This window comes from Rhea americana, unplaced genomic scaffold (genome assembly GCF_003343005.1).
Source record: "Rhea americana isolate MKP2758 unplaced genomic scaffold, rheAme1 scaffold_103, whole genome shotgun sequence".
NCBI classification, from domain to species: Eukaryota; Metazoa; Chordata; class Aves; order Rheiformes; family Rheidae; genus Rhea; species Rhea americana.
In genome coordinates, this window is record NW_028185073.1 from 3174657 (window position 1) to 3199992 (window position 25336).

The following is a 25336-nucleotide window of genomic DNA, read 5'->3' on the forward strand; positions in this document are numbered from 1 at the left end:
TTTTTATTTTATCAAGACATTAACCTGATTACATAAAAGGATTTTCCATCCCTTGCTTCAGTATTTTAGGAAACAGAACTAGGAATATTTTTTGTAACTGGATTTTAGTTTTGACTAGGCAGTTTTTATCATGGGTCAGAACAACACTTCAATTCAGCTATCAGGACTGAGTAAGAAACTTGCTTTAATCAGTACCTTTCAGTGCCTTAAATACTGAGCTGAGTCATAATGACAATTCTGACATGATATTTAATTTTACAGGTGCAAAGGATTTTAGAAAATTCTTTCCAAAACCAGCAGAAATGCTAGAGTGAGAAGTACTGCAAACATGTACATTCTCATTACTCTATGGATTAAACACATTTGTGTAAACTCATGAAAGAGGCTGAAGGAGACTGATCTGGATGGAATAATACCAGGGGTAAAGCAGATTTTTTTTTTACACTCTGCCTTCTTCTCTGCATGGTATTTCATAGATAAAGCAGACATATTAGAGTGCAAATAAATAACATTATGTCAGACACATGAGATAACTGCTTTTCAAAAAAAAAAAAAACAACATTAATTATTCTACGCTATGATACTCATTTATATTTCCTGAGCAGGGAAAACTCTTAGAAGATGATAGTTTGACAAGCAGCTGTGCAGAATCTGTGGCCAGTCAGTTCACCACACATAACAAATTTGGTTGCTGTTTCAATACATGTGTAATTGCAGATGGTCACTAGGGAGCTCACCCTGTGCTCCTTCGGCATGCTGCCTGGTACCCCAAATGGCTTTGCATTTTGCCTACCCACTCAACCTTCTGTGGATTGSTGGGTGATGGTTCTTATGCATAGTGAACTTCTTTGAGCTGCTTTTTGCCATCTCTGCTTTTTTTTTTTTGCCACATCAGGAGGCAATGATCTGAAGAAGGGCATTGTTGGGTCTGGATCTGTAAGAACATTGCACTCTACCTTCCTAGCTCAAGAGCAGAGGTAGGAGGAGCATGTATCCGTCATTGGCTAAGATTGTAGAGCTGTCATAACTTCTCTGTTGAGCACACAACTGCTTAAAGTGAAGTAAACTTCTTACATTTGAAAAAAAAAATCATCAGCAGGTGGCATTTCATGGAGATTATACAAATGAGATCTGTGAGCTAGATGGAACCTATTCATAATTGTGACTTGACTAACACCTGCGTTGGTATGCCATGCTTTCCTCCCTGCAACTGAAATGAGGCAAGCTGAAAACAGGCAAAGTGGATCACATAGTAAACAGATGAGGACTGCCAGATTGTAAAGATCTGTGCTGTGTGCACCTTTGCTTGTGGAGACAGGTGAGAATCTTGTGATTCCCGCTGTGTGTGACAAAACGGTTATGCGGGGGCCGGCATTCCCAGAACCTCATGGCTCTGCTGCAACTCACTCCAGGGCTGAGCAGAGAGTAGCCACCTCAACAATCTGGGACTGCAGAGAAGGTGTGCACCCTGCAAGCCCATGCTGCCCACAAGCAACCAACACAAAGGAGGATACAGTGGTCTCTTCCTTAAGGATTTCTCAGATATGTTGTTGCTGTACATGCTCTTTTGTCTCCAGATAGTTCTGCATCACTTGGAAGAGGTCTGCTCCTAGTGAAAAGCTGTGGCATGTAAAATCAAAGAAAAGATCAGTCATGTTTGTGTGAATCAAGCACGGAAATATACATGTATTTCTCTCACTAAAACAAGACTTTTTATTACTGCAGCTAAGSAAGTTCTAAGCAGGTTTCTGCTTTAAGGAATTCTAAAGCCATAATGTTGAGTACCTTTCTATAAAATAGCATGATTTAAACATATACACTTGGGCCAGTCAGCTCTGAATTCAGCAGCATCATAGTACTTTTCTGTATTGGGAAAAGATACATAAAACAATTTCTACTGCTTGGTGGAGTTTTATAAGGAGTGAAATAAAAAGATTGACTTYAGTTCCACAATACTAAGGAAGCTCTAATAGCACTTGCAAAGGGTGATTATTTAAGAGAAAAAATAGCTCTTTCACTTTTACTTTATTATGCAAACAGATGTTGCAGTCCTCAAAGAGGAAGTAAAAAATGAGGCTGACTTGAAAAGGCATTACAAACAAGGTAGTACAAAACTACTTTGTGCATTTTTCCACACTTGGTCCTAAGATTTCTGAGGCCATTTTTATGCTCTGGGAATAATTATCTATTGCCTTCAGTGACACCAGGATCAAGGCCTCAAAAAGAGGATGTTCAGGTTTGCATAGTATCTATGAGGAATCAGAGCAAGAATTAGTATTAAAAAGTGCAAGSACTGCAGTGAATTAGAGAAACCACTTTATAGTAACTTTTTAACAAGACTTGGGTCTACTGACTTAATTATGGTTCTGAAAAGCATTTCTCTATCYTACTGCAAGGTGCAGCATTATTAAACATGACTTCACATCAGCTAGMAAAGATACTCCCACCAGTGGAGATCTCAGCTGCATTCATATCTTTAGGATCACTGGACAGACTTATCTATTCTAAACCAGAAAATAAAACCTGACTACAATCAGATACTGGATCTCCACTCTTTTTTGTGGGAGTCAAGAGAAGGATGACATGAAGTGAAAAAGGTATGGTGACATGGAGGCAGGTACTATTCTACATCAAATCTTCGATATCTGAGTTTTCAAAGTGCCACAAGTAGTCCTGACACTGGGCATCAACAAATTGGAGAGCAGAAACAAGAAAAACAAAACACATTTTATTAAGAACATACAGTTGTGAATGGCATTGTAATAAATAAAACTAATCTGTGTATTTCTGACACATAAAGCTATGTAGCTGGCAAATATAACAGATCAGTAGCTGAAGAACTGGAATMCAGGAGTATGTGCCATGAGCATTTCTTAAGCAATCACATGAGCATATATTTCATGTCCGTGAAGTTCAATGGTTCCCCAAAAGGGTCTGAATAAAAAGCCAGTTCAAATCAAGAGCTGTCTTGCTGAAGGTCCGAAGAGTTGCAATGCCTCCAAATGGTAAATCAGCAGAGTGATCAGCAGTGCTAGCTATATCACACAAGTAAATTATATCCCCAAAATAACTTCTTCAGAGTAAGAAACTTAAGCAGCTCAGTATTATCTTATTATTTCCAAACAGTGATGTCAAGTGGGTTTCATAATTTTTCAAGCTGAGAAGTGCATAACCAGTTTTTTAAAATCTATGATAAGGATAGAAAATGTCCTCTTTGTATGGCATTCTGTATTGTTGCATCCTAATATTTTATGTGGCTCAAAGAATTAAACATCTTCTTTGCAAGTTGGAAAACAAATTCTCTGCAGGGAATTGAGACCTCCAGGTGAAAAAGCAGCCCAGAAGATGGACTATTCTAGAATTAGCTATAAAATTCATTACAGTCTTAGATCTAAAGTGCTTCACTTTTTTAARGATACTTTTAAATGAAATGTGTCCTTGAAAGTGCATAATCTTGATAAAGTAGAAACATGGACATTTGAGTAAGTATCTCCATACCTATACAGATGTATATATCACATATTCAGAGGCCTGAATTCAAAGGCCTTTTGTACCACAATAATTCCATTAGCTTCCTTACTTTTTTTTTTTTTTTTGGACTTACAATGATATGGAAGAAAATTGCAATCTCAGAATAAAAAAAAAGAGAAGAAAATCCCCCTTCAATGAACAGAACACAGAACATAATAAACAGAACACAGAACATTGGAGCTGTCAAACATTCACGGAGGAAACAAGCTTCCTCTGTTTACACTAAGTCTTCTCAGTTTGCTTACCTGTAAAAGAAATAAATACATGAACAAATTATCAAGTTRCAAAGGATTAATTTTGAAGTAATAGAACATTTCCTGGCTTTGCAACTCTTTTCCTAATGTTTGGAGGCACCAAAAAATAGTTTCCTCCATTGTCATTGTTAATGATCTAAAAACGAAATTAATAAAAGGTCAAATAAAACAGAAAGAGAAGGTAATCATGTGAGGAAATAAAATGGTATTTGAAGTACAGTGATGGTAAGTGCTCTCCTAACACAAACAGACAGTGGAATTATTGTGGCTTAGGATCCCCATTCTTTTCAAAGTTCAACCATTCTTTAGTACCTGGTTTGTGAGTTTCCTTATTAGTATAACCGTCTTTCTGTGGGACTGGCAGGCATACCTGTTTAGATTTATTACAGTAAATAGCAGGGAGGGAGTAATGTAGGTGCTTTGGAAGTCAAAGAGAAAGAAAAAACTTAATTTTTGCTTCATTTGGTTCCATACCACAGTTTATTTTAGGAATTTCAGAGACTGGTCATTTATTTCCTAAGACTATGCTTTACTGAAACAGAATATCATGGCTTCTAGACTTGCTAACGTGGCAGTGACGCTGTAAGATCTCCTTCCTCATCCCCTTCCCTGCTGTCATACACCACTCTGTCAGTTATGCCACCACACCTTTTTCTGAAAGACTGATTCGGCTTATATAGCCCCACATCTCTTTTTTTATGAACAACTTTATTATTTTAAAACAAAATCAAATTAATTTTTGATATAACTCTCAGRACAGCCACACAAACAGTTGTGATGTGATACCTATCTTTATAAGATAGATAATGGGAAGTCATATTTCTCCTGAAGGCTCTGCCTATTGAAAGAGAAGACTGAGTAAATTAGCCATGAATCAAGGCTTGGCTGGTGTGTTAGATGCAGAGACTGCAGATGATATGTGCTGTATGAAATTTGCTAATATTTTCCCGTTATGATTTATACTTACATTCCAAGTCTTCCTCTTCAAAAGAAGTATCTCTGCAATCATGTTTACCCTCATTTTTGGACAGTCCTTTAAATAAACCACATAGATATAGAAAACAGTCAGGACGGATTTAACTTATCATCTAGCGATAAATCTTTGTTAAAACCTGCTGTCCCAGGCCTTCCAGGAACTGTGTGACTGAAATGCAGGCAAGGAAAAGGATTTTGTCTGTTTTGGGCAACACCACTTAAAAAAACTTCGTTGCCAATAACAACTAGTTTTTGACAGAACAGTATAGTATGAAGTGGTCTCTCCATAAAACCAAACACCAAATTAAAAGAATTCCCATAAGCCACTATGTGAGGATTTTAATTTCTTCTCTCTCTCAATAAATTTTAACCGTCTCTCTCTTTCCCTGTTTCTCACTGTAATGGTGGTACCGGCACCATTCACTGAGTTTTGTTAAATAGCACCAGGATCTCAACAGGAAGAAACAGAAGCTATCAGGGAAGCTGCAGCTTCTCCTTGTGATTCTCTGGGCTGGGCAACCCCTCTGTCCTCAGTGCTGTGACACAGAGCCTCTGATGTGCATTACAACACTGGAGGTAACACAGCGTAGTGTCAACATGACTTGCAGCACACAGTCTGCGCASCAGCCAGGTTGTGCTGCCATCATGAGGTGTACGTTGCAGGGAGCATGTCCCATCCCATTACAGGCTTACCAAAATACTGGGAAGCCTTCTGTCCTGCTCTTGTCTGTATCAGGGCTGCATCAGCTCTTGGAACAGGTATGCTTTCTTTTTTTTTTCATCTTTTCATCTCAAGAAATTAACAAACTAACCAAAAATCACTTTTTAACTATAATTTATAATTTACAGTTGTTACATAAATGGCAAGTAGAATGCAAAATGGGAGGTGAAAGTAATTTTGCCTATGGTTATCATAATTACAGAATAAATTCATATTTCTATGAAAGTCACACTGATCTAGATTTATGCTACACATTACATACTTGATACATTCATTGATGCATTAGCCAGATATACTCTATTGCCCTTGTTTTCTCTAGTTGAAAGAGAGTAAGAGAGAAAATCAAAAAAGAAACAAAATACTAATTTTCAATTTAGTGAGGGCTCAAGCACAGTAGTGAAAGGGCACTCTTGACATAGTACAATCATTCATTCTCAAAACACTCTATTTCTTCAAATCCTTTAAAATACTTTCTTTAGTGCCCGGCCTGTCAGTTTTCTCACTAGAGTAACTTTAAGCCAGAACTCCTTGACACTACGCACAAGTACTGAAAAGTACTTGTTCAGCAGTATGTCTTCAGCCCTACTTTGAACTTATTACATAACAGAGAACAAGAAGAGAATCATCTTCTCAATGCTCTGGGGGAAAAATGTTCTGGTTACAGGAAAGCAGGAAAGTTCTGTTCTTAAAGAACCTTCCTTTATTCAAAGTATCATCTGCCTGCTCAGCTACAACAGCTTGGGTTTTAAAAGAAATAAACTGTCACCACTAGTTTAGTTTCTGAATTAACTTGTAGATTATGCTATATATGTGTGTGTTTATATATATTTATGTGGGGGTGCGTACATGTATGCATTATATATATATTTGTGTGCACACGTCTGTATACATATACACACACATACATACATAAACAGACATACACATCATAAATATATATATATATACATACATGTACATCGTAAATGTTTCTCAAGCAACTTAGGAAACTTCTGACCTTCATCTAAAATCCCCAGATGGGAATCTTCTGAGAAGTCAAGGATTTCTGCTGGCTGTTCTTCCACTTTCATGTTCTGCCCCTATTCCTATCACATTCTTAGGACAAATACAAACTTAAGACATGCAAGGTTAGTGCAGCCCTTCTGTAGTCTATAAGCATCACCTGCAAGCTTGTTAGGATTACAAATACTTCTCCTAAAACCAGTCTCCATAGCACCTATTCAAGAGAGTAGTCTGTGACCAAAGATGGAATATCTGCATTTAGTTCTATCTTCTATTTCACGAACATGAAATTTCAGTGTAGACTTTGCTTGTAAGTGCTTTTGTGTGATTTCCAGCTAGAATATAGTGCTGTTTCTAGTTTTCACTAGGGGGAAAGAGAGCTGTCAGAGAGGGAACCCAACCATTCAGCCATACAGCCTAAGCTAGTACAACTCTCTTGGTGTACCACCTTTTGAAATACCACTTGAAAAGATATTACTGCATAGCCTTTGCTTTGTTCCAGCTGAATTTCATGCTAGCTACCTATTTACATATACTATAAAATTTCAGAATTTCCAGATGAGCTACTAGTCCATTATCTTGTTCAGCTTTGGGGTGCATTTCTGGTAATACTTCACAGAGCAGTGTGAGTATGATACTGTAATGGTAAGAGAAGAGTGTCAACTTTGAGATCTTTTGCATGTTTTCCTTGCATACAGTTGGACGAAAACATTCAGAAAGCTTATTTCAAAAAAAAAGTAACTGTGAATCTTGTAAAAATGTTCACAAATTTGTTATAATCAGACAAATTGTTTTCACCAAAACAAAAATGTTCAATAAAAAACTTTCCTTTTGATATTTTCAAAATGAATCCTATGAATGTTCAGAGATCTGCCTGGCTTTATTGCAGCTCTTAAGATGAAGAGTAAAAATAATCCCTAAATACAAAAACCCATCTTTGCCTAAGGGGAAGAAAAAARGAAAGAAAAAAGACAAAATGAAATCACACTTATTTCAGGTTAAGCAACACATTTCAAACATTTTTCTTTCATTTGGGGGCAAAAAAAGTATTATTTTCATGTTAGGTTATCCCAAAATACTTTATCTCCTAGTTTTTTGTTTGGGTCGGCTAGTGAATGAAAACAAGTTAGGGTCAACACTTTAGCTCTTCACAGCGTGATGCCAAAAATACCCAATTCAAGGTAGTCAAGTGAACTGAAAAAGCTCAAAACATAACAAGGAAAATAAATAAATATATGGTACGAAGCCACAATAGGAATCTCTTATGAAAAAGCCTTTCAGATTCAAAACCTTAGACATCTTGTTTCACATGCAGTGTACCATTTTATTGTATTTTTTTAACCAGAACAAAGATATAGCTAGAACTCATATCAAATAGAACATTTTTTAAAATACACGCTCTCACAGTTTGTGTAATTCTTTGTAGATTGTAGCAAAAAAAAAAAAAAATCCACTCCCAGCACTCAAGGCCCAAATCGTAAGGGAGGACTCAGAAGCAGAAGCTTATCGTTACCTGAGGTATATAAGCTGTGCTTTGTGGGACCTTTAGATTGGAGGAAAAAAAAAAAAAAAAAAACACAACCAATCCTACTGCTCTACCTCATTACCTGTAAGCAAATATAGCCATTACCTAAAAGCAAAAACCACGAGGGGCTGATAACCTGTTCCACTCTGCTAACTTAATAAGTAGTGTGTGATAAAGTCAAATAAAGAAAAAATAATAATTACGTGGTAAAAGATTGCTGTTTCAAGGATGAAGGAACTAATCAAGCTTTTTCCTCTCATCCGACCTCTGTGAGGATGAATTAACACAATAACACAATAGATGGATAACAACTGAGATACGCTAAAATAAATAACTTGAATACCTTTTCTTAGGTAGTGCATAAATAGAAGCACCGACCCAAAGAGAGCAGTCACAATCAGAATTGTTCCAACAAAGCGTCTGTTCTTAGTCCACAGAACATCCTTAGCTGAATCTTTAAGAAAAACAATCAGGAAAAAGATATTGCAGAATTATATTCAAGCTTCTCCTTTTTGCTTTCTTTTCACCTTATTATGTTTGTCACTAGGATTTTAGACATTATAGCAGCATTCTAGATTGTATCCAAGGCCAGATGCTAATGGTGCACTTCACCACATCCCACTAATTCAATAAAGGCAAAAAGATAAAACATACYCATATTTATCTTTGCTTCTAGGATTGTGGGTGACAGTCCCTTTGATTCCTGTCACAAGCACTGCTGTTCATCAAGGAACAAAATGTTATGTCCGTCTTAGCTTCATTCCATCAGGATTATAGAAAAAAGCTGGTTGAGAAAGAGACTAGAGTCCCTTTAAATGCTAGGGCTCTGAATGCAAAAGATAGGTGGCCTCTTTGAATCCCAGAGGTATTTCTTGTCTAAACTGTACTCTCTTTTTCACCACTCTTTGAAAGGAGGACTAGACTGCTATAGGCTTTTCCCACTTTCTGCCTGTTTTCACCCCCCTGAGAGGCCTGGAAAGTGTGCTAGCACAGATACTTGCGAATTAGACTAGTGAAATGACCTGACCAAGTAACAGTCTGAYAAATATGAAAAGATTATTTTTCAGCGGGACCAGGTTTCCAGTCTTGCTCAAAGTTTGTGCCAGCTTACCACACAGACATCTGAGAAATAATAAGAGTAGGCAAGGAAAAAAGCAGTAGGGATAGGGACTGATTAAAATGTCTTACAGGAAACTGTACTGCTCTCCTGCATTCATGTGCCTTCTGTTTATCTATGTTATGAGAAAAACAATCTGTGCACAATTTGCTAAATTCAATATGCTGACAGCAAAGGCTGTCATGGCAAAAAAACACATGTTGTTCCAATTTCTTAGACAGTTAACAGCATTGAAACAGAATATTTTTGTAAAATGTGTTTAATTTACAAAGAAGAATTTTATTTCTAGGATCCAAGCTGTATGCTTTTCAAATAATTGAACTTCCTTTAAATGACAGGCGCACACTCAATTTTCACTTAACTAAAGGCCATGCAAAACTGCTATCCTTAAACACCTAGCTCCACCCCTGCAGGCACAGTGAACATATTAATACTGTGAAAGTGTGCATTAACAGCAACACTTAACATCACATAGCATTTCTTTTTAGCCTTTCCTAAATTAGATAGGAAAGAGAAGAAAATTATAGCTGATCTATCAGATATGAAATGATGTAAGATCTGGAAAAGTACTACTATAAATGAAATTCAGAAGTGTTTACCTGCTACATATAAAACAGCAGATGTGTTTTCTTGAAGTTCTTTGTTCCAGAATATACAGTGAAAAATCTCATCAGTTCTGCTTTTGATTGTAAGTGTACTTGTCACACGGTACAACTGATCATTGCCAGTTTCATAACTTGTGTTTGCTTTATCAGTTAAATCTTGATATTCTCCATTTTGCCATATTACTTGAGCTTTTGGGTATCCTTCTGACTGGCATGTTAACTTCCATTCTTTGTCTCCTGTACTCACCACTCCTTGGTTTATGGTTCTGTAAGGAGCTAGGCAAAGAGAAGAAAACAATTACAAGTAAAAACCTAGAAGAACAGCATACATTAACAAGACACAATCTCCTCATCCTCAGCCTTTGAGCCAATTTTCTATATATCAACTTGGTTTTTGTAAACAGTATTCTTGACAGACAAGGTACATATTGTGTCTCTTCATAGTAATCAGAGGRGTACAGAATTTATATAAGGTTCGTTACAATGCTGATGTTGTTTGGAAAACTGCATTAGTTCTCTGGTCCAGTATGCCCTATTCATTTTTTTTTTTCAGCATCTTTCCTCTTATGCCTGGAAAATAAAGCATGGAAATGGATTCCATCTGGACAGAGACACAAGGTTATTCAGCTCTGCAATGGCCATGTGGCTGCACAAGTCTCGAGAGAGGTTTCTGATAACCCAGGCATGCTTTTCACCAGGGACTCCTCCAAGGTCTTTCAAGAGTGCCACAGAGCACTGAACCTCCTGCAGCAGAACTCACCCTTAACTTTCAAATTGATCATCTTGTAGTCAGCTCCCCCATAGTCAATAAGACAGCGATAAAACCCTGCATCTCTGAGCTTAACATCAGTGATCTGAAGGAGAGATTGCCCAAAGTTCAGTTTCTCTTTCAACAGTTTTATTCTTCCCCTAAAGTCACTGTGCTGACTGCTGGAGTCTTCCTCCCCTTTGAGAAGTACATAAACATCTTTTCTAAATTCATCTTTTTTTTCCCAGCTGACACTTAGATCTCTAAACTTTAATTGCCCATTCACTGGAAACGTGCATTCCAAGGTCACGTTGCTTCCATATTCCACAATRTAGAGTGACTGCGGAGCTTCAACAGTGAATAAAGCTGAAAAACAAAATTCAGAAGAAAATTTTTAATTTTTCAACTACAAGCCTTATTTTTGAAGTTATGTTTATCATACGCATAGGACCTTTGAAGGACCAAAAATAYTATCCGGTTCATACAAGTTAAACTTTTTGCATGCACTCAGACAAATTCAGGATAAATTGAGCTATTTCTATCTGCAGACACTTCATTTGTGCAAATGCACGATATGATTGTGCTAAAAAAATAGACATATGCACGTGCACACTTTCAGCCGTTGCCTTCAGAAAACCATCTGCAATTGTTAATGCCTCTCAYGAGAACATTCTGTTTTTATAAGTGTCAATTACTTTTACATATGATGCTGAAGAATACAAAACAGATTCCCAGATTTGACATAGCCAATGAAACTACCTATGTTTGGTACCTCATCTTAAGTGGGATACATGCTGAAACAATGACCGGGATTTTGATCCAGATCCCTATCAAAGCACTTATATTAAGCATACATATCTAGAGCTTAATTTAAAAGCATGTAAAGATCTTTTTATTTAAAACATTAAGCAAAGAAAAACAAACAAAACACTAATACTTTACAGAAAACTACCTGAGGAGTTAAAATTTCCTTGCTTATACAGGGATAGGAGACTAATCAAATARTTCAGCTTCTTACCATTTAGAAAATGCCAGTGGAATACAAAGATATACAAAAGCAAAGGTTTTTCCATGGTGAAGATAGAACCTAAAATGATAAAATAATTGGCAAATATAAATATCTGCTTCTTTCTAACTTGCACTGTAGAACATACTTCAGCTACTCCATATGAAGAACTGGACTAAAGGCACTAAATTCCACTCTAGCCAGACATGCCAGAATTGCACCTATGACCACTATAAATCACGCAGAAAGTTTCTTGCTTGCATTTAGGAAGGACATGCAGTTTTATTTTCTTTGAACACTTGCTAGCGGTCACGGCAAAATACATACTTCATTGCTTTCTGTCAATTAGTAAGTAAGTAGTCATAAGTACCTAGTTGTTATAGTAAACAGTAGCAGGGAGTGTTGCCATTAGGAAGACAGAGGAGGAGCTTTCCATACACATTCAGTGGAAGAAATAGAACTCACCTCTCCCTCACCAGTTTGCCTTGCTTAACATACTGTGAATTTACTAAATTTCGTAACATCTGGTTTCATAATGCTAATACAGGGCTTGTATTATAAACAACATTCAAGTGTCAATTAATCTTTTAATGAGCATGTTTATAASAATGCATTTGTACAATAGTACTAAAAACTGCCAGCCTACAAGCAAAATCTGTTTGCTTGATTTTTTCCTGTTTTACATCTGAAGATGCAACTGATTTTAATTTTCCCTCAAGAAAATTTTCCCCTTTCTTTGCTGACAGCCCTTTATACTCCTACACAACATCAGCATTTCAACTCATTGATTAATGTCAATTCATACGTACACTTCACACACTACACACACTTCCTAAGTGTGTATTTTGAGTCACAGCAGTGGCAGGATCAAACAGCCTCATCATTTTTCAAACTACCTTCAGGCAGAATTCAAACTCTTTAATGTAAGTCCTTTATGAGTACAGAAGAATCTAGAATTTTATTTAGATAAAATTATTTAGATAAATTATCTAAATATTAGATAAATTCTGGGTTTGGATACCTAAACAGGCACAGAAATAAGCAAAGATTGCATTAAACTGCTTTCTAATGGTAGTTCCAGTATTTGCATAAGAAATTAGGCAACATCAGATGTCCTAACTGATGACACTCTATCTGGTCTGAGAATCCTTTAATTGTTTTGTCTTTGTTTCTCTCATTTTCAACATAAAAAATAGTAACAAAGCAACAGCATTATCCTGAGTCATAAGACATATATGTGCCTTTATAGCATGGTAGCTTAAGGGACTTAGATTTTCCTCAACAGAATCTGAAACAAGACTTTCTTCTCCTGCTTTTTGCTGCCTGATCCCATCAGAGTGTCTGTGGAAGGCAACACAAAGCAAGCTGAAAAAGAAAGCCACTTTAATGCATAGTCAGGCAGGCATGTTCTGCTGAACAGGAACAGGAAAATACAAGTAAGATTCCTAAACTCTATTTCACTGATAAATACATTCCAGACTTGTATGGCTACAGACCTAGACTTACTCATTAACCACAGCTTACATTCTTAGGAGCACCAGCAAACCTCTACCTAAGCCTGTAAGTAGCTAAAGTAGATAACCCAAGTTTCTGGTGATGAGCATTCATGAAAATGCCTTCAACATCATGTCACCACCCAAGTGAGTGGTTCAGCGCGCCAACTGACTTCCAGAAACAAAGCTCCTCAAACAAGGTGGAAGAATACCAATCTCAAAGTGTGCTGTGATCAAGCTTTACTCCAGATACAGCCTGCACAAGCATACACTAGAGAAACTCATGTGTACAGACATGTTATCTCTCTGGGCTGCCCATGGGAGAATGACTTGGGCTGTAGTATGCTCAGGTCCATAGTATATTCTACTTTGAAAAAAATAAAGACTTGAGCTAATAGACTGCCTGGAACAAATAGCATGTGCRCTACAGTCATAGGAACATACACACCTGTACCATCACATGCAACCCACACCCGCTTTTTCAGCAAGAAATCAGAATTCAGGCATTAACTCCAGGGGAGGGTTTTTGACAAACTCCTCAGAGAAGGATGATAGGAAGTGAGCATTTTTATGGCTCGAAATCTTACATTATGCAAATGTAGAACTTAAATTTGCATGCTTTCTCCAGCTGCCAAGCAGAGCCTTACTAAGAAATATACCACTTACAAAATCCCTCAAGACTGAGAATATTTGCTACTGTACTCAATTTTTCACTTTCAGACAGAGAAAAAAAAAGGTCCAGGTTAAGTCCAGATGCACATGAAAAAGTCACCTGCAATAACCATTATAGAGCCTTCTTCTGTTTCGCCTTGAGCAGGCACATACTCTCCAGGTGACTCAACTAAAGCTGCTTGAGACCCTATATGCCATTCAGGGTGCCAAAGCAGTTGTCTTCTCACTTTTTTTTTCTTAGAGAACCTACCACAATGTCCCTCTCCTCCTCCTCCTCCTAATTTGTGTCTGACACCTGCAGCTGACACAGTTTCATAAAAGCAAAAAGAAATTCACAGTGCAAAATAGTCTTCAGTYTTGATGGGTGTTAACACTTCTCTCACAATCAAATGAAGAGAGGGAGAACAASGCTGTTGCACCCAAGTTGTTTTGTTACAGAACTTAAATGCTGATGTAACTCCATTTAGTTCTTTAGAAAACTTCCCCATTACTGGAAAATTCCCCACCAGGGAAAATACTCTATTAACAGTGGTTCACTGTAACCAGAGACACAAATGCTGGGAAAACTAYTACATAAAATGTCACAGGCATTTTAAGAAACATACCATCTGATCGGAGCAAGATGTGAACAACAGTCCTTGGAAGACCAGTAAGAAGAAGTGATCCATCCACACTGACTCAAGGTTCCCACAGCATTTATCACACACTGTGCCGAGCAACTGCTAATAGTGACTGGAAATTTCTGTGTAACATATTTCTGTGTGTAAACATCATAAGTAGGAATAACAGGAAGAACCCTGTTTACCCTTCTCTGGTAATAGCTTACAGAGCACAGGGTACATTTTCTCTTCAAGATCTGAGAGCCTTATTGCTGATGTGTAGTGCAGGAAGAGCTATTAAGCCTTTATATCACTTACAGGAATAAAGAGTGCTGTCTTTTTCTTTTTCTAGGTTCGAGAGATCATCAAAGAATAGAGAAGCAAGTATTATAAGCCAAAGGCAGTACTCACATGAATGTGCTGATGATGGTAGAGGGATAACCTGATCAACAGCACAATATATGGCTTTAAACGCATGTTTCAGGGCAAGTCACCCACTTATACTGTCTTTTAGTACCTCAAATAAGGTTTGGGATTCTCCAAAGGAAAAAAATACTGTAAAATGACCACTTAAAAAATTTCAGCGAAAATTTTTTTTCTTTCTATTTGACAGCCTACTCACAGTACCTGTCATGGAAGTAAAAACACATAATACACAAAGTTGGTACGCATTAACCTTTTTACTTTAAGTGTGGGAGGAACACAGAGACAGTGGTATATGAAAAAGCTGAATGTAACATTTAGGCTTTAGAAACCTGAAACTATCTTAGGAGATTGAGGGGGTGGATTTCTATAATTGATGAGGCATAATGAACTTTTCTTTCCACTAGTTTCTTCTGTGCTTAAAAAACAGCTTTAATGACATTTGACTTTGTCAGAAAAAAAAAGAATACAAGAAACCAAAACTAAATTGCAAAATAATGCCTGAGAGACTGCAGGAGTCATTAATGTAGTTAACTCTCAAAAATTATGAATTTAGTTTCCTCTTTAGTTAATTGCGTCCCTTGCGCCCACATGACTTTGTTTTTTTCCCATGTAAACAGTTTACAGCAAATAAAAGATTTTGAAAGTTATTTTCTTTTTACAGTGAGTATATAGATACACACCTATATATGTATATACACTATTGTGTATACATAAAAATACACACATTTTTGTGTATATACGTATGTTTATGTACATGTATGCATAAATATGTGTATATATGTATGGATATGTACGCATATCTATTGACACATATATTCACATATAAATAGAGTCTATACACGTATATATGCATGGAGGGGTATGTGTATGCATACACATGAATATACACACACACAAACCCCTAAATTCCATACTTTTGTCTGCGGTCTGTCCTGCTGCCGTTTTCCTAGGCAAACCCCTTGGTCCCCTGTGCCGCTATGCATTCCTAATTCGGCCGGCGCAGCTCGCCGGCACGCTCTCCGGGAGGCCGCCGGAGGCGGTCCTTGCCGCGGATGCAGCAGGACCCGCGAGCCCGGCGCGCTGGCTGCGCCGAGGCACCGCGGAGCGGCTGCGCGGAGCAGCGGGAGCAGCGCGGGGCGCCGCGCCGCCTCCTCAGAGGGAGCCCTGCGGGCGGCTGCGTCCCGCAGCGGCGCGGCACCTCCTCCGCGGGCCGGCAGGCTGTGCCGCTCCCGGGACCCCTGCCCCCGCCGCCCCCGGGCCCGCCGCCCCCCACCTACCGGCGGCGGCTCCGCGCTCTGCGCCGCTGTGCGGAGGGCTGCGCTGCGCTGTGCGGAGCGCTGCAGCGCTGTGCGGAGCGCGGCGCGGCGCCGGCCCCTCCTCCGACGGCGCGGTGTGGCGATGCTGGCGGCAGGGCGCCTCGGGCCTCCCCCCGGCCGGGCCCGGCCTTTCCCCTCCGCCCCGGCGGCGCAGCAGCTCCCTCGGGAGCATGGGAGCTCCTCACCGGGAGAAGGAGCCTAGTGAAGCGACTCCGTGACCGGACAGTCTTTGGAAAGTTAACAGAAAATGTAAACTACGACACTGATCGGAAGGATGACATCATATTTCACATTTTGGTAAAAAAAGACTATGCAGACCCTTAAGGTACAGGAACATTAATAACAAAATCCCTATTTCTCCCAGACCCTTGGAAATTCTAAGAGAAGGAGCTAAGCCTACATTTCCCAAGTCTTCTGGTAAGACAGAGACAAAGGAAACACATCTGGTTCTTCATGAATTAGCTAGAAGGAGCCAGGGGAGTATCCTGTGATGCTTTTCTATTCCTGAAAGCTACGAATACAAAGTGAAGAAAACTGAAACCAAGAACTACTTTTACTTTCACTTGTACACGATACATATTGCACATAAATCATTTCACACAATGTACCGGATGCCAAAATTGCCTTGCTTTTGGATTATGAATTGCCTTTGGATGAATCAGAAAAATAATGACACATCCCTTAGGAATTGCAGGAATTGTGTTGCTTTTTTTTTTTTTTTTTAAAAAAAAAGGAAGATACAACCTCACAGTGGACTCATATCCTCCCCTGTTCCCAAAACAGATAACCCACTATATGATGAAGCCCACTTATATTCAAGACATCCACAAGAGAACTGAAATTTGGATGATTGCACCGCACATAAGATGGCCATGAAGTCCGGGGTCTGTTTGCTGCTTTTCCAGAGACAAAGAAGCAGTCCAGTTTCCTTTAAACAGCTGAGTTCTCTGACGCTTCCAGAGCCTACTGAAGGATAAAACTCCAAATTAGAACCAATATGATAATATAGTAAGGTTTCTTTCCCGTGAAAATGTTTCTTTACAAAACATAACAGTAGTAACATCTCTCCTGTAAACTTCCCAAAACAAAGGAACCCTAAAATATTTGTTCAGGACATTAGTCCATTGAAGAACCAGAATATATTCTGGGCTGTTATGAGAACAGTTTAGTAGTGAATACATTTGCAGGGTGCAATGTAAAGAAAACTCAAAACTAATCCAAGGCTGCATGCACAGGGCACAAATGTGTAGCTGAAGGTTACCTCATACATGCAAACCTCTTTGGTCCTGTGCCATAAGTACCAAGTACTGCCACTCACAGTACACAGCCAAAATTTTGTAGGGGGCCATAAACTAGCAGGTGGTGGAGAAACTGTAATACATACCCATAATCCATCATGTTTTCTATTGATTGAGAGCATCGCTGTGCCAGGCGCTGCGTGCAATATTCGAGGACTAAGATGCTTGACAAAAATTTGTTCATAGACTTGTACTCAGATCCTCTGAAATCATATTGTGTGAGCTCTGGAAAGGAAGATGAGGAAAACTGTTCAGTTCAGTCAGAACCACAGCACCAGCTGCTGCTATTCCCGTTCTCTATATGCTGGATCCCCTTCAAAACAAAGAGATGCAGAGCTGGAATGCAATAGCTGCCAGAATGCTTTACTGTGTTTTTGCTGTAACTTTGGGCAACAGTATTTAAGTGCTCACCTGCAAATTTTATGCTTGCATTTGAAAATTATATAGTGAGTATTCTGTCTACAAAAATTCGTTTTTCCACCTTTGTCCCTCTTCTCAGTCTACTGACTTACTGATTATTGACTGCCCTAACCTAACGAATGCCCTGCTTTGCTACTGGTGTGCAGTTTTCCGTTGTACTTCATTGTTGAACTAGACAAGTTTGAGTAATACTGAAACTTATTTCATATAGAAATGCCATGTGCAAACAACTTCCATCTCGGGAAATAGCAGCCTACACACAGTACTATTACATGCTTCTTGAGGATGCTGGAGCACAGGAAAGCATCCTTGGACAACCACATTCCATTTTGCTGCACGTTTCCTCCGTTGTTTTCAAACAGGCACGTTAATGGAGGTGTATGTAACGGTACTTTTAGCTTCAGTATGTTTAAGGAAGAATACAGACTAGACTGCTGACTCTTTTAAAAATCCGCAGTCAGTCCAGAGCACACAATTATCCTTTAAAATACCAGCATAGAATCAAAATAGCTATCTCTGTCACAATAAGGCAACAGAACCTGTCAAAAAGACTTGCTTTGAGCACTTCAGTCTTCAGAAAAAAAAACTATTACAAATTAAATAGCCTGATTCAAAAGTTGTGTAAACTTTTCTGACTTCAGTAGGATGGCACTAAGAGTTGGTCTAATTCATCTTAAAACTGGATTTGCCTTTGAAAAGTGAAACACTGTTAATGATCATCACAAAAGTAATCCAGTAAAGAATCATGATTTTTTCTTATACCATGACTTCCCAACATACTCACATCCTCAACTGTGAGTGGGAAACCAGCAGAATGACACATTCTTGGGCTATACACAGATGCTAAATGAGTAATCTTTTAGGGAGCAGGATACTCAACTAATTCAAGTGGACAAAAATACAACTTTTCAAGTGGCTATGGCAAGGAAGCATGCAGGGAAATGGCCCACAACCTCTAGGGACACCTTATTCCCACCTTACTTTTCCTTCTTGCATATTCAGTTTAGGTATTTATACTGCATTTTTACTCTCACTCCTGCTTCTCGACTGGATGGCATGCTAGCAACTCTTCAGAYCAGATAATCTTCAAGGTACCCTAGAATCTTCCACTGGGGAAAAAGGAGTGGCACTCCCACAGTATAGTAACAATAAAATGCATATCAGCATAGAGGAGGAGATGGAGAGTCCGCTCACAGTAGGTCTAGGAAATGTACAAATGGGAATCCAATCTCCATCTTAGAATCCAGGGAAAATGGTATTGCCTCAGTACCTCCCTATTCCCATTTTCCTTCCTGAAAGTTAGGAGAGACAGGAGAGAGGAAAGTGTAAGAGAATCTCTCTGAAGGATCAAGCACGCTCATATACTGAACCACCCTGTTAGACTCACAAAACATGACAACATGAGAAGGACAGTATAAATACAAAATGAAATGTGAAACATTTCTCTGTTCTTCAGTTGCTTAAGTGAAAAAATGCTTTCTAGCAATCATTTTTTAAATTCAACAAAAACATGAAAAGAGAGTCTAATGGGTGTGGCTATCACTGGTTAGCATTTACAGCATTTATGATAAATCTTCTTCCAAACAGGAAATGACAAAAGCAAATACAAGCTGGGCAATCATTATCCCCCCAAAAGCGTGATACAGCAGCATATTCCTTTAGGAAATACTTTACTTTAAAGTCACTGCGAGGAACAAATCTGCTCTGTATCATGTTATCCAGTGACTACCTGTCCAACTGTAGGTGTTGCCACCTGGATTATTACTGAAATTAGGATTTTGGTTAAAAAAATCAGGAATTTGACCAGTAAGAATATGATCTGCCTATCCAGGTTTGTTCATGCAGTTAAGGAGAGTGGCACACTGGTGGTGGCAACTGGTGCAAGGCATGAAGGTAACCAGAATGACTAACACAGCCAGTATTTTATTAAGATCTACATTGTTTAATAATAAATGACATTTGTAAAAGGTGAATTTAATCAGTTAGATACTATACATTAAAAATAAAGCTACAAACCAGACACAAAAGCATTTCTAAAGCTCAGTAATACAGGTCTGAGGAGTGTCATTCCAGTAAGAATGATGCAAGACTGGGGAGATATTCCCAGCATGAAGAGGAAGCTTGTTTATAAGCAACTTTAATAAACTCACAACTGGTAAGTACTTGACTAAGAGGATTAGATAACACTGGGACTTCCCTTATTGCAAAGAAAATGGCTTTATCAAAGGTTTATATTCACTCTGCATACATGGTTGGACTTTCAAAGCTCACTCAATTGACAGATTTACTTCCTTTTTGCAGAAGTAAAATATTAAGAGAACTTAAAAAAATCTTCAAGTATTCTATATTTTTTTTTGTCCTTACCATAAGAAATATTTAAAACTGGATTTTTTGCTGAACAAAATTAAGACTAGTGAACAAAAAAGGGATTAAAGAAATAATTAACATAGGACTAGTGAACAAAAAAGGGATTAAAGAAATAATTAACATAGGACTAAAAAATCCTGCAGTCATGCCTGTTTTCAGTAAGCATGCTTTTAGTTATGATAAGGAAGAAGTTCAGCTCAATTTGCTATGATAAAATGGGGAAAACAGTCTCCTAAAGACTATGATTTTAGAGCATTTTTTTTTATCTGTAAAGTTCTTTAACTGTTTTTGATTCAGCAGCTTCAAAGTTGTAAGGGGCTAAATGAGCATTTTCTGTCCATTTGATGAGCATTTTGGAAAATGTTAAGACATCTTTTGTAATTTCATTTTGTAAATATCCTTTCTAGTGAGATGTATATTGAAATGTCAATTAGGCAGACTGGTATGGACACAAACTCTTTTCCAAATATTAATTTGACAGGATATCTCTAAGGGAGAGATTCTAGCACAATTTGTTTCTTTCCTCATTTAGCGTATGAAGCGGAAATGGATTATGAATTGTTTTATACCTAGGAAATGTACAAATGGGAATCCAATCTCCATCTTAGAATCCAGGGAAAATGGTATTGCCTCAGCACCTCCCTATTCCCATTTTCCTTCCTGAAAGCTAGGAGAGACAGGAGAGAGGAAAGTGTAAGAGAACCTCTCTGAAGGATCAAGCACGCTCATATACTGAACAACCCTGTTAGACCCTGTATACCTAATGAATTGTTTTACCATCATTATGGTAAAATTCAAACCAATTAATTCATCTGCACTATGTATAAAAATAACAGAAAGAATGATTACTTTCTTTCTTTCCTACATTTCTTCTGGATGATTTTCTAACCCCATTCTCTTTTCTTTCTTATCTTGCAAAAATATTATTTAGCAATAAGCATCCATAATGGCATAAGTTATATATTTACCATATACACCTAATTGGAAAAATTTTATTCATAACTTGTAATTTAGGCCAGGTAACCGATTCAGAGGATAGTATATTTTATCTGCACTGTTGCCTCAGAGACATTAATGGAATTACACTGATAAATCTGGGTGAATTTGGCCCAGTTACGGCTTTCAGTAGAGTGCTGTATTAGCAACATTAGTCATTTGACCCTGAAGCAAGAATAAGAGCTTATATCACTAAGCAAGATATTAGGCAAATGATTAATTACTATTGCTTTTAATTTATATGGAAGTCAACTTTAAAATCATAACTGTATGTTAAAAGAGTTCTAAATAAAGTTTGACTGAGGCACAAATATCATGTATGCTTACTTGAATGCTTTAGCCAATCAAAGTCACCTAGATGATTATCATAACAGGTAATAAAAAGAAAATAGGGAAAGAGAAATACATTCCTGATAACACACTCGACTATTTTTAGTATTAAAAAGAAGAATAAAGGTAAAGCCCAGAAAAGGGGAGTTTAGCACTCTAACATACCCAGACTGCCCTTTTTCGTATTAGCTATGGTTCCTGTTACAGGTTACTTAATTTTTTCAATTAAGCACCAAATAACATTTAATTTTTGGACCAACTATTTGGGGAGAAAATATAATTATCATTTAAGTAATTTTAAAAAGATGACAAGAATGAAGGAGATCTTACTACCTGCCTAATGACTGCCAATTTTGCAATACTGCAAAACATCTTTATGATTTTGTGTGGTTATTTTGCAACAGCAGCAATCCGTACAGCTTTCTGGACTAATGAAACATTACCTAAATTCAAAATTGCTAATAATCCAACAATGCAATATTTGATACTAAGAACATCGCATGTTTCATTTCTTTAATAAAGTTTTGTGAGCCTGTATCATGACTTAGCAGATTGGCAGTCAATAGGCCATAGCCTGTAATCCTTGAACAAGTCTATGCCTAAGCACAGTTTCACAATCCGCATTTTACACTGCCGTACTGTACTCCACAGGACAAAGATTCTCAACTGACAAAACCCATCAACAAAACCACACAGCACCAAAGCAGGCTTCGCAACACCATTTCTAGGCCACTATTGCTCCCTCATTATGCATTAGAAACACAATGTGGCAAGGCACTGATGAAAGGGTAAGATAAGCACCTATCAGCTGAGCAAGACAGATATTTTTTCTAGATTTGATTGTAGCTTGTCAAGGTGTTTCTGGTTTTCTAGGTGAGCTGGGGGCAGGAATTGGAATAGGATGAGCCCTATGGGTTGACAGAATATGACAGTTATCAGTGAAATACCACTGTTCAGCTCATGCCTGGAGCAACAAGCAGGTGTCAGCAAAAGGAAGCAGGAGCTACAGCCCCTGTCACAGATGGGCTCTCTCCGGTGCCTGAAGTCTGGTGTAGCTCAGACCTGCTGCTCCCAGACTAACTCCTCTCACCTATGCAGAAATAAACCACTTAACTCTTTTAACACCATGCACCACCAACCAGCCCCTATTCCCTCTGCTGCTCCAGCAATCCTTACTTCTTTCTTCAGACACCAGCCCTATTTCCCAGCCACAAAGCCACAGCTGCCCACATCCTTTATTCTAAGAAATCAGTATCATCTGACCAAACACATTACACCTCCACAGATACCAACCTTGGCAAGACAGCAGTCTACTCTAGTCTGGAATATCTTTCTGCTCAGGAGTTGGGAAAAAATCTAGACAGATCAAAATTGCTGATTTGATTGCATAGAGTGTGGGTGGTGGAGGGTATGTTTGCTGAACTGTTTTGAAGAAAAATTATATTCTATTAGATATACAAGTGAAAGTCTGATCAATGACAATTTTCCTCAGTGAGGCCAAATTAAAAAAAAAAAAAAAGGTCATTTGCTGCCTGCAAGTGCAGTACTGCCATCTTGTGCAGAACTGGAATATAACAGGAAATCCTTCCCTTGGATCACAGCTGCACAAGTGGCTTACTAGATATCAAGGAGTTACCACAGAATCACAGAATCAGTAAGGTTGGAAGGGACCCCTGGAGATCATCTAGTCCAACCTCCCTGCTCAAGCAGTGTCACCAAGAGCCTGTTAGACAGGGTTGCATCCAGGTGGGCCTTGAAGATCCCCAGAGAAGGAGACTCCACAACCTCTCTGGGCAACCTGTGCCAGTGCTCTGTCACTCTCACAGGGAAGAAATTCCCCCTCACGGTCAGCCAGAACTTCCTGTGCTTCAATTTCTGCCCATTGCCTCTTGTCCTGTCACACGGGACAACTGAAAAGAGTTTGTCCCCGTCCCCTTGACACCCTCCCTTCAGGTACTTGTACACATTGATCAGATCCCCCCTCAGGCTTCTCTACCCCAGGCTGAACAGGTCCAGCTCTCGCAGCCGTTCCTCATAGGGCAGATGCTCCAGCCCTCTGATCATCTTTGTTGCCCTACGCCAGACTCTCTCCAGCAGCTCCATGTCTCTCTTGTGCTGGGTGGCCCACAACTGGACACAGGACTTGAGCTGAGGCCTCCCCAGGGCTGAGTAGAGGGGCAGGATCACCTCCCTTGACCTGCTGGCAACCCTCTTCCTAATGCAGCCCAGGACACCATTGGCTTTCTTCCAGTTTTCACGTACCTCTCCAGTTCTCCAGCACCTTTTCAAAGATGATGAAGAGCTGCTTGGCAACATCTGCCAGCTCCCTCAATATCTGTGGGTGCATCCCATTTGGGTCCATGGATTTGTGGATGTCTAGCCTGCCCAGAAGGTCTCTAATCCTTTCCTCCTCAACCAAAGGAAAGTCTTCCCTTCTGCAGACTTGCTCCCTCACGTCCAGGCTCTGGGATTCCTGAGGGCTGCCCTTAGCAGKGAAGACTGCAGCGAAGGGGGCATTCAGTAATTCTGCCTTCTCCGTATCCCTTGTCACCAGGGCCCCTGCCCCATTCAGTAGCAGGCCCACATTTTCCCCAGTCCTCCTCTTGCTGCTAATGTATTTGAAGAATCCCTTCCTGTTGTCCTTAATATCCCTTGCAAGACTCAATTACAGCTGGGCCTTAGCCTTCCTCGCAGCATCTCTACATACTCTGACTGCATTCCTGTAATTCTCCCAAGCAGCCTGTCCCCTCTTCCACATTCTGTGCACTTTCTTCTGTCTGAATTTACAGAGTTATGTGCTACCTTCTTGCTGGTCACACAGACCACCACTCCCATGAGCTTGGATGCTACATTTTTCTATTCACTGCTGGGCAGCTCTATTATCAGCACTCTCTATTTAATTTCATCTATCAATTTTATCTATTAAATTTAGTTCTTTTTCCTGCCCTCCTCTGCCTTGTCATTTTCCTGATCCTCTCTTAAAGTTTTTCTCTCTGCTTCTTAACGTACCAACATTTATCCATTTTTAACCGCCTCTTATAATTATTCTAGTAACTACTTTTCATATTTTACATAGCCACCCATCATTCATATGTCTGAAAAACCTCCATGCATCGTCCCACAAAAACTTATTTACATTAGCAGATAGGTGTTTGAAAACTACCTCTGAATCCTGAGCTGAAAGACTCCTTCTGGAAAAAGGTAATTTTCATTGTAACATGAAAACTGAGGTACTGAGTGTTGTCATAGACTCTCAGACTGATGTTGGAAGCATTAATGAGATAYTATTTAATATGAGGAGTTCTGGCAGTCCTATCCAACACTTCTATCAGTATTTAAAAGCCTATGGTCAGATTATAATTTTTGTCTCTACACTTGCTTAATTACAAAAATTTCATTTCTTTGGAATTGAAAGTGAACCTAAATTATAGTTGGTGATGGCATGAAATGATGAAAAAATAGTAGCACATTATAAAAGGCAGAATAAGACACAAATCCTAGGTGTCACCCACATTTGAGACTGCGTTCTTTGCTGATTTAAACTTTGCACAGTTTTGTTTCCTTATCAAAAGCCTTACCACGTATCACAACGGTCTTCCCTCTGAAAGCAGACATAAACCGGCCATTTTCTTCCCCTGCTCTTTAAATTAGTGCTTCACTGATGAACGCACATTCGTGTGGAATAAAATAGGGAATACGCTAGGGGACAAACACGGAATAGAAGCGAATGAAGGGACGACTAACGACATGAGCGACAACTAAAACGCATCACAGCAGCCTTCGCGCTTTCCACCATACGTACCCACTGCTCGTGAAACGCGCTGAGAATTTATAACTAACGATTTGCAACAAACCCCTGAGCACAGCTCGCGGGCGAAGCCAGGAGCGCCAACGCTTACTAAGGGAAGCGGCGCTGGCCCCTTAAATCTCTGCCG

The 25336-nt window shown here is 39.0% G+C and overlaps 1 protein-coding gene and 1 long non-coding RNA gene across 3 annotated transcripts; both read right to left on the reverse strand.

The window, feature by feature from the left end:
- Positions 1–2714: 2714 nt before the first annotated feature.
- LOC146601387 (programmed cell death 1 ligand 1-like) lies at positions 2715–16155 on the reverse strand. Of its 2 annotated transcripts, none has more exons than XM_085307243.1 (7): positions 15952–16155; positions 11497–11565; positions 10491–10844; positions 9725–10006; positions 8352–8462; positions 4753–4818; positions 2715–3776 (listed from the first exon to the last, which is right to left on the reverse strand). In XM_085307243.1, the coding sequence occupies exons 2-7, from the start codon at positions 11549–11551 to the stop codon at positions 3754–3756; spliced, it is 891 nt and encodes a 296-aa protein (XP_085163369.1). In that variant the 5' UTR covers positions 11552–11565; positions 15952–16155; the 3' UTR covers positions 2715–3753. The 2 variants fall into 2 exon arrangements, with proteins under 2 accessions (XP_085163369.1, XP_085163377.1); XM_085307251.1 differs by lacking the exon at positions 15952–16155 and adding an exon at positions 14255–14324.
- A 370-nt stretch (positions 16156–16525) lies between these two features.
- Positions 16526–25284, reverse strand: LOC146601388 (uncharacterized). The gene is made up of 4 exons (XR_014896150.1): positions 25204–25284; positions 24980–25100; positions 17375–17513; positions 16526–16956 (listed from the first exon to the last, which is right to left on the reverse strand). It is a non-coding gene; the product is annotated as an uncharacterized LOC146601388 (long non-coding RNA).
- Between the last annotated feature and the right edge of the window lie 52 nt (positions 25285–25336).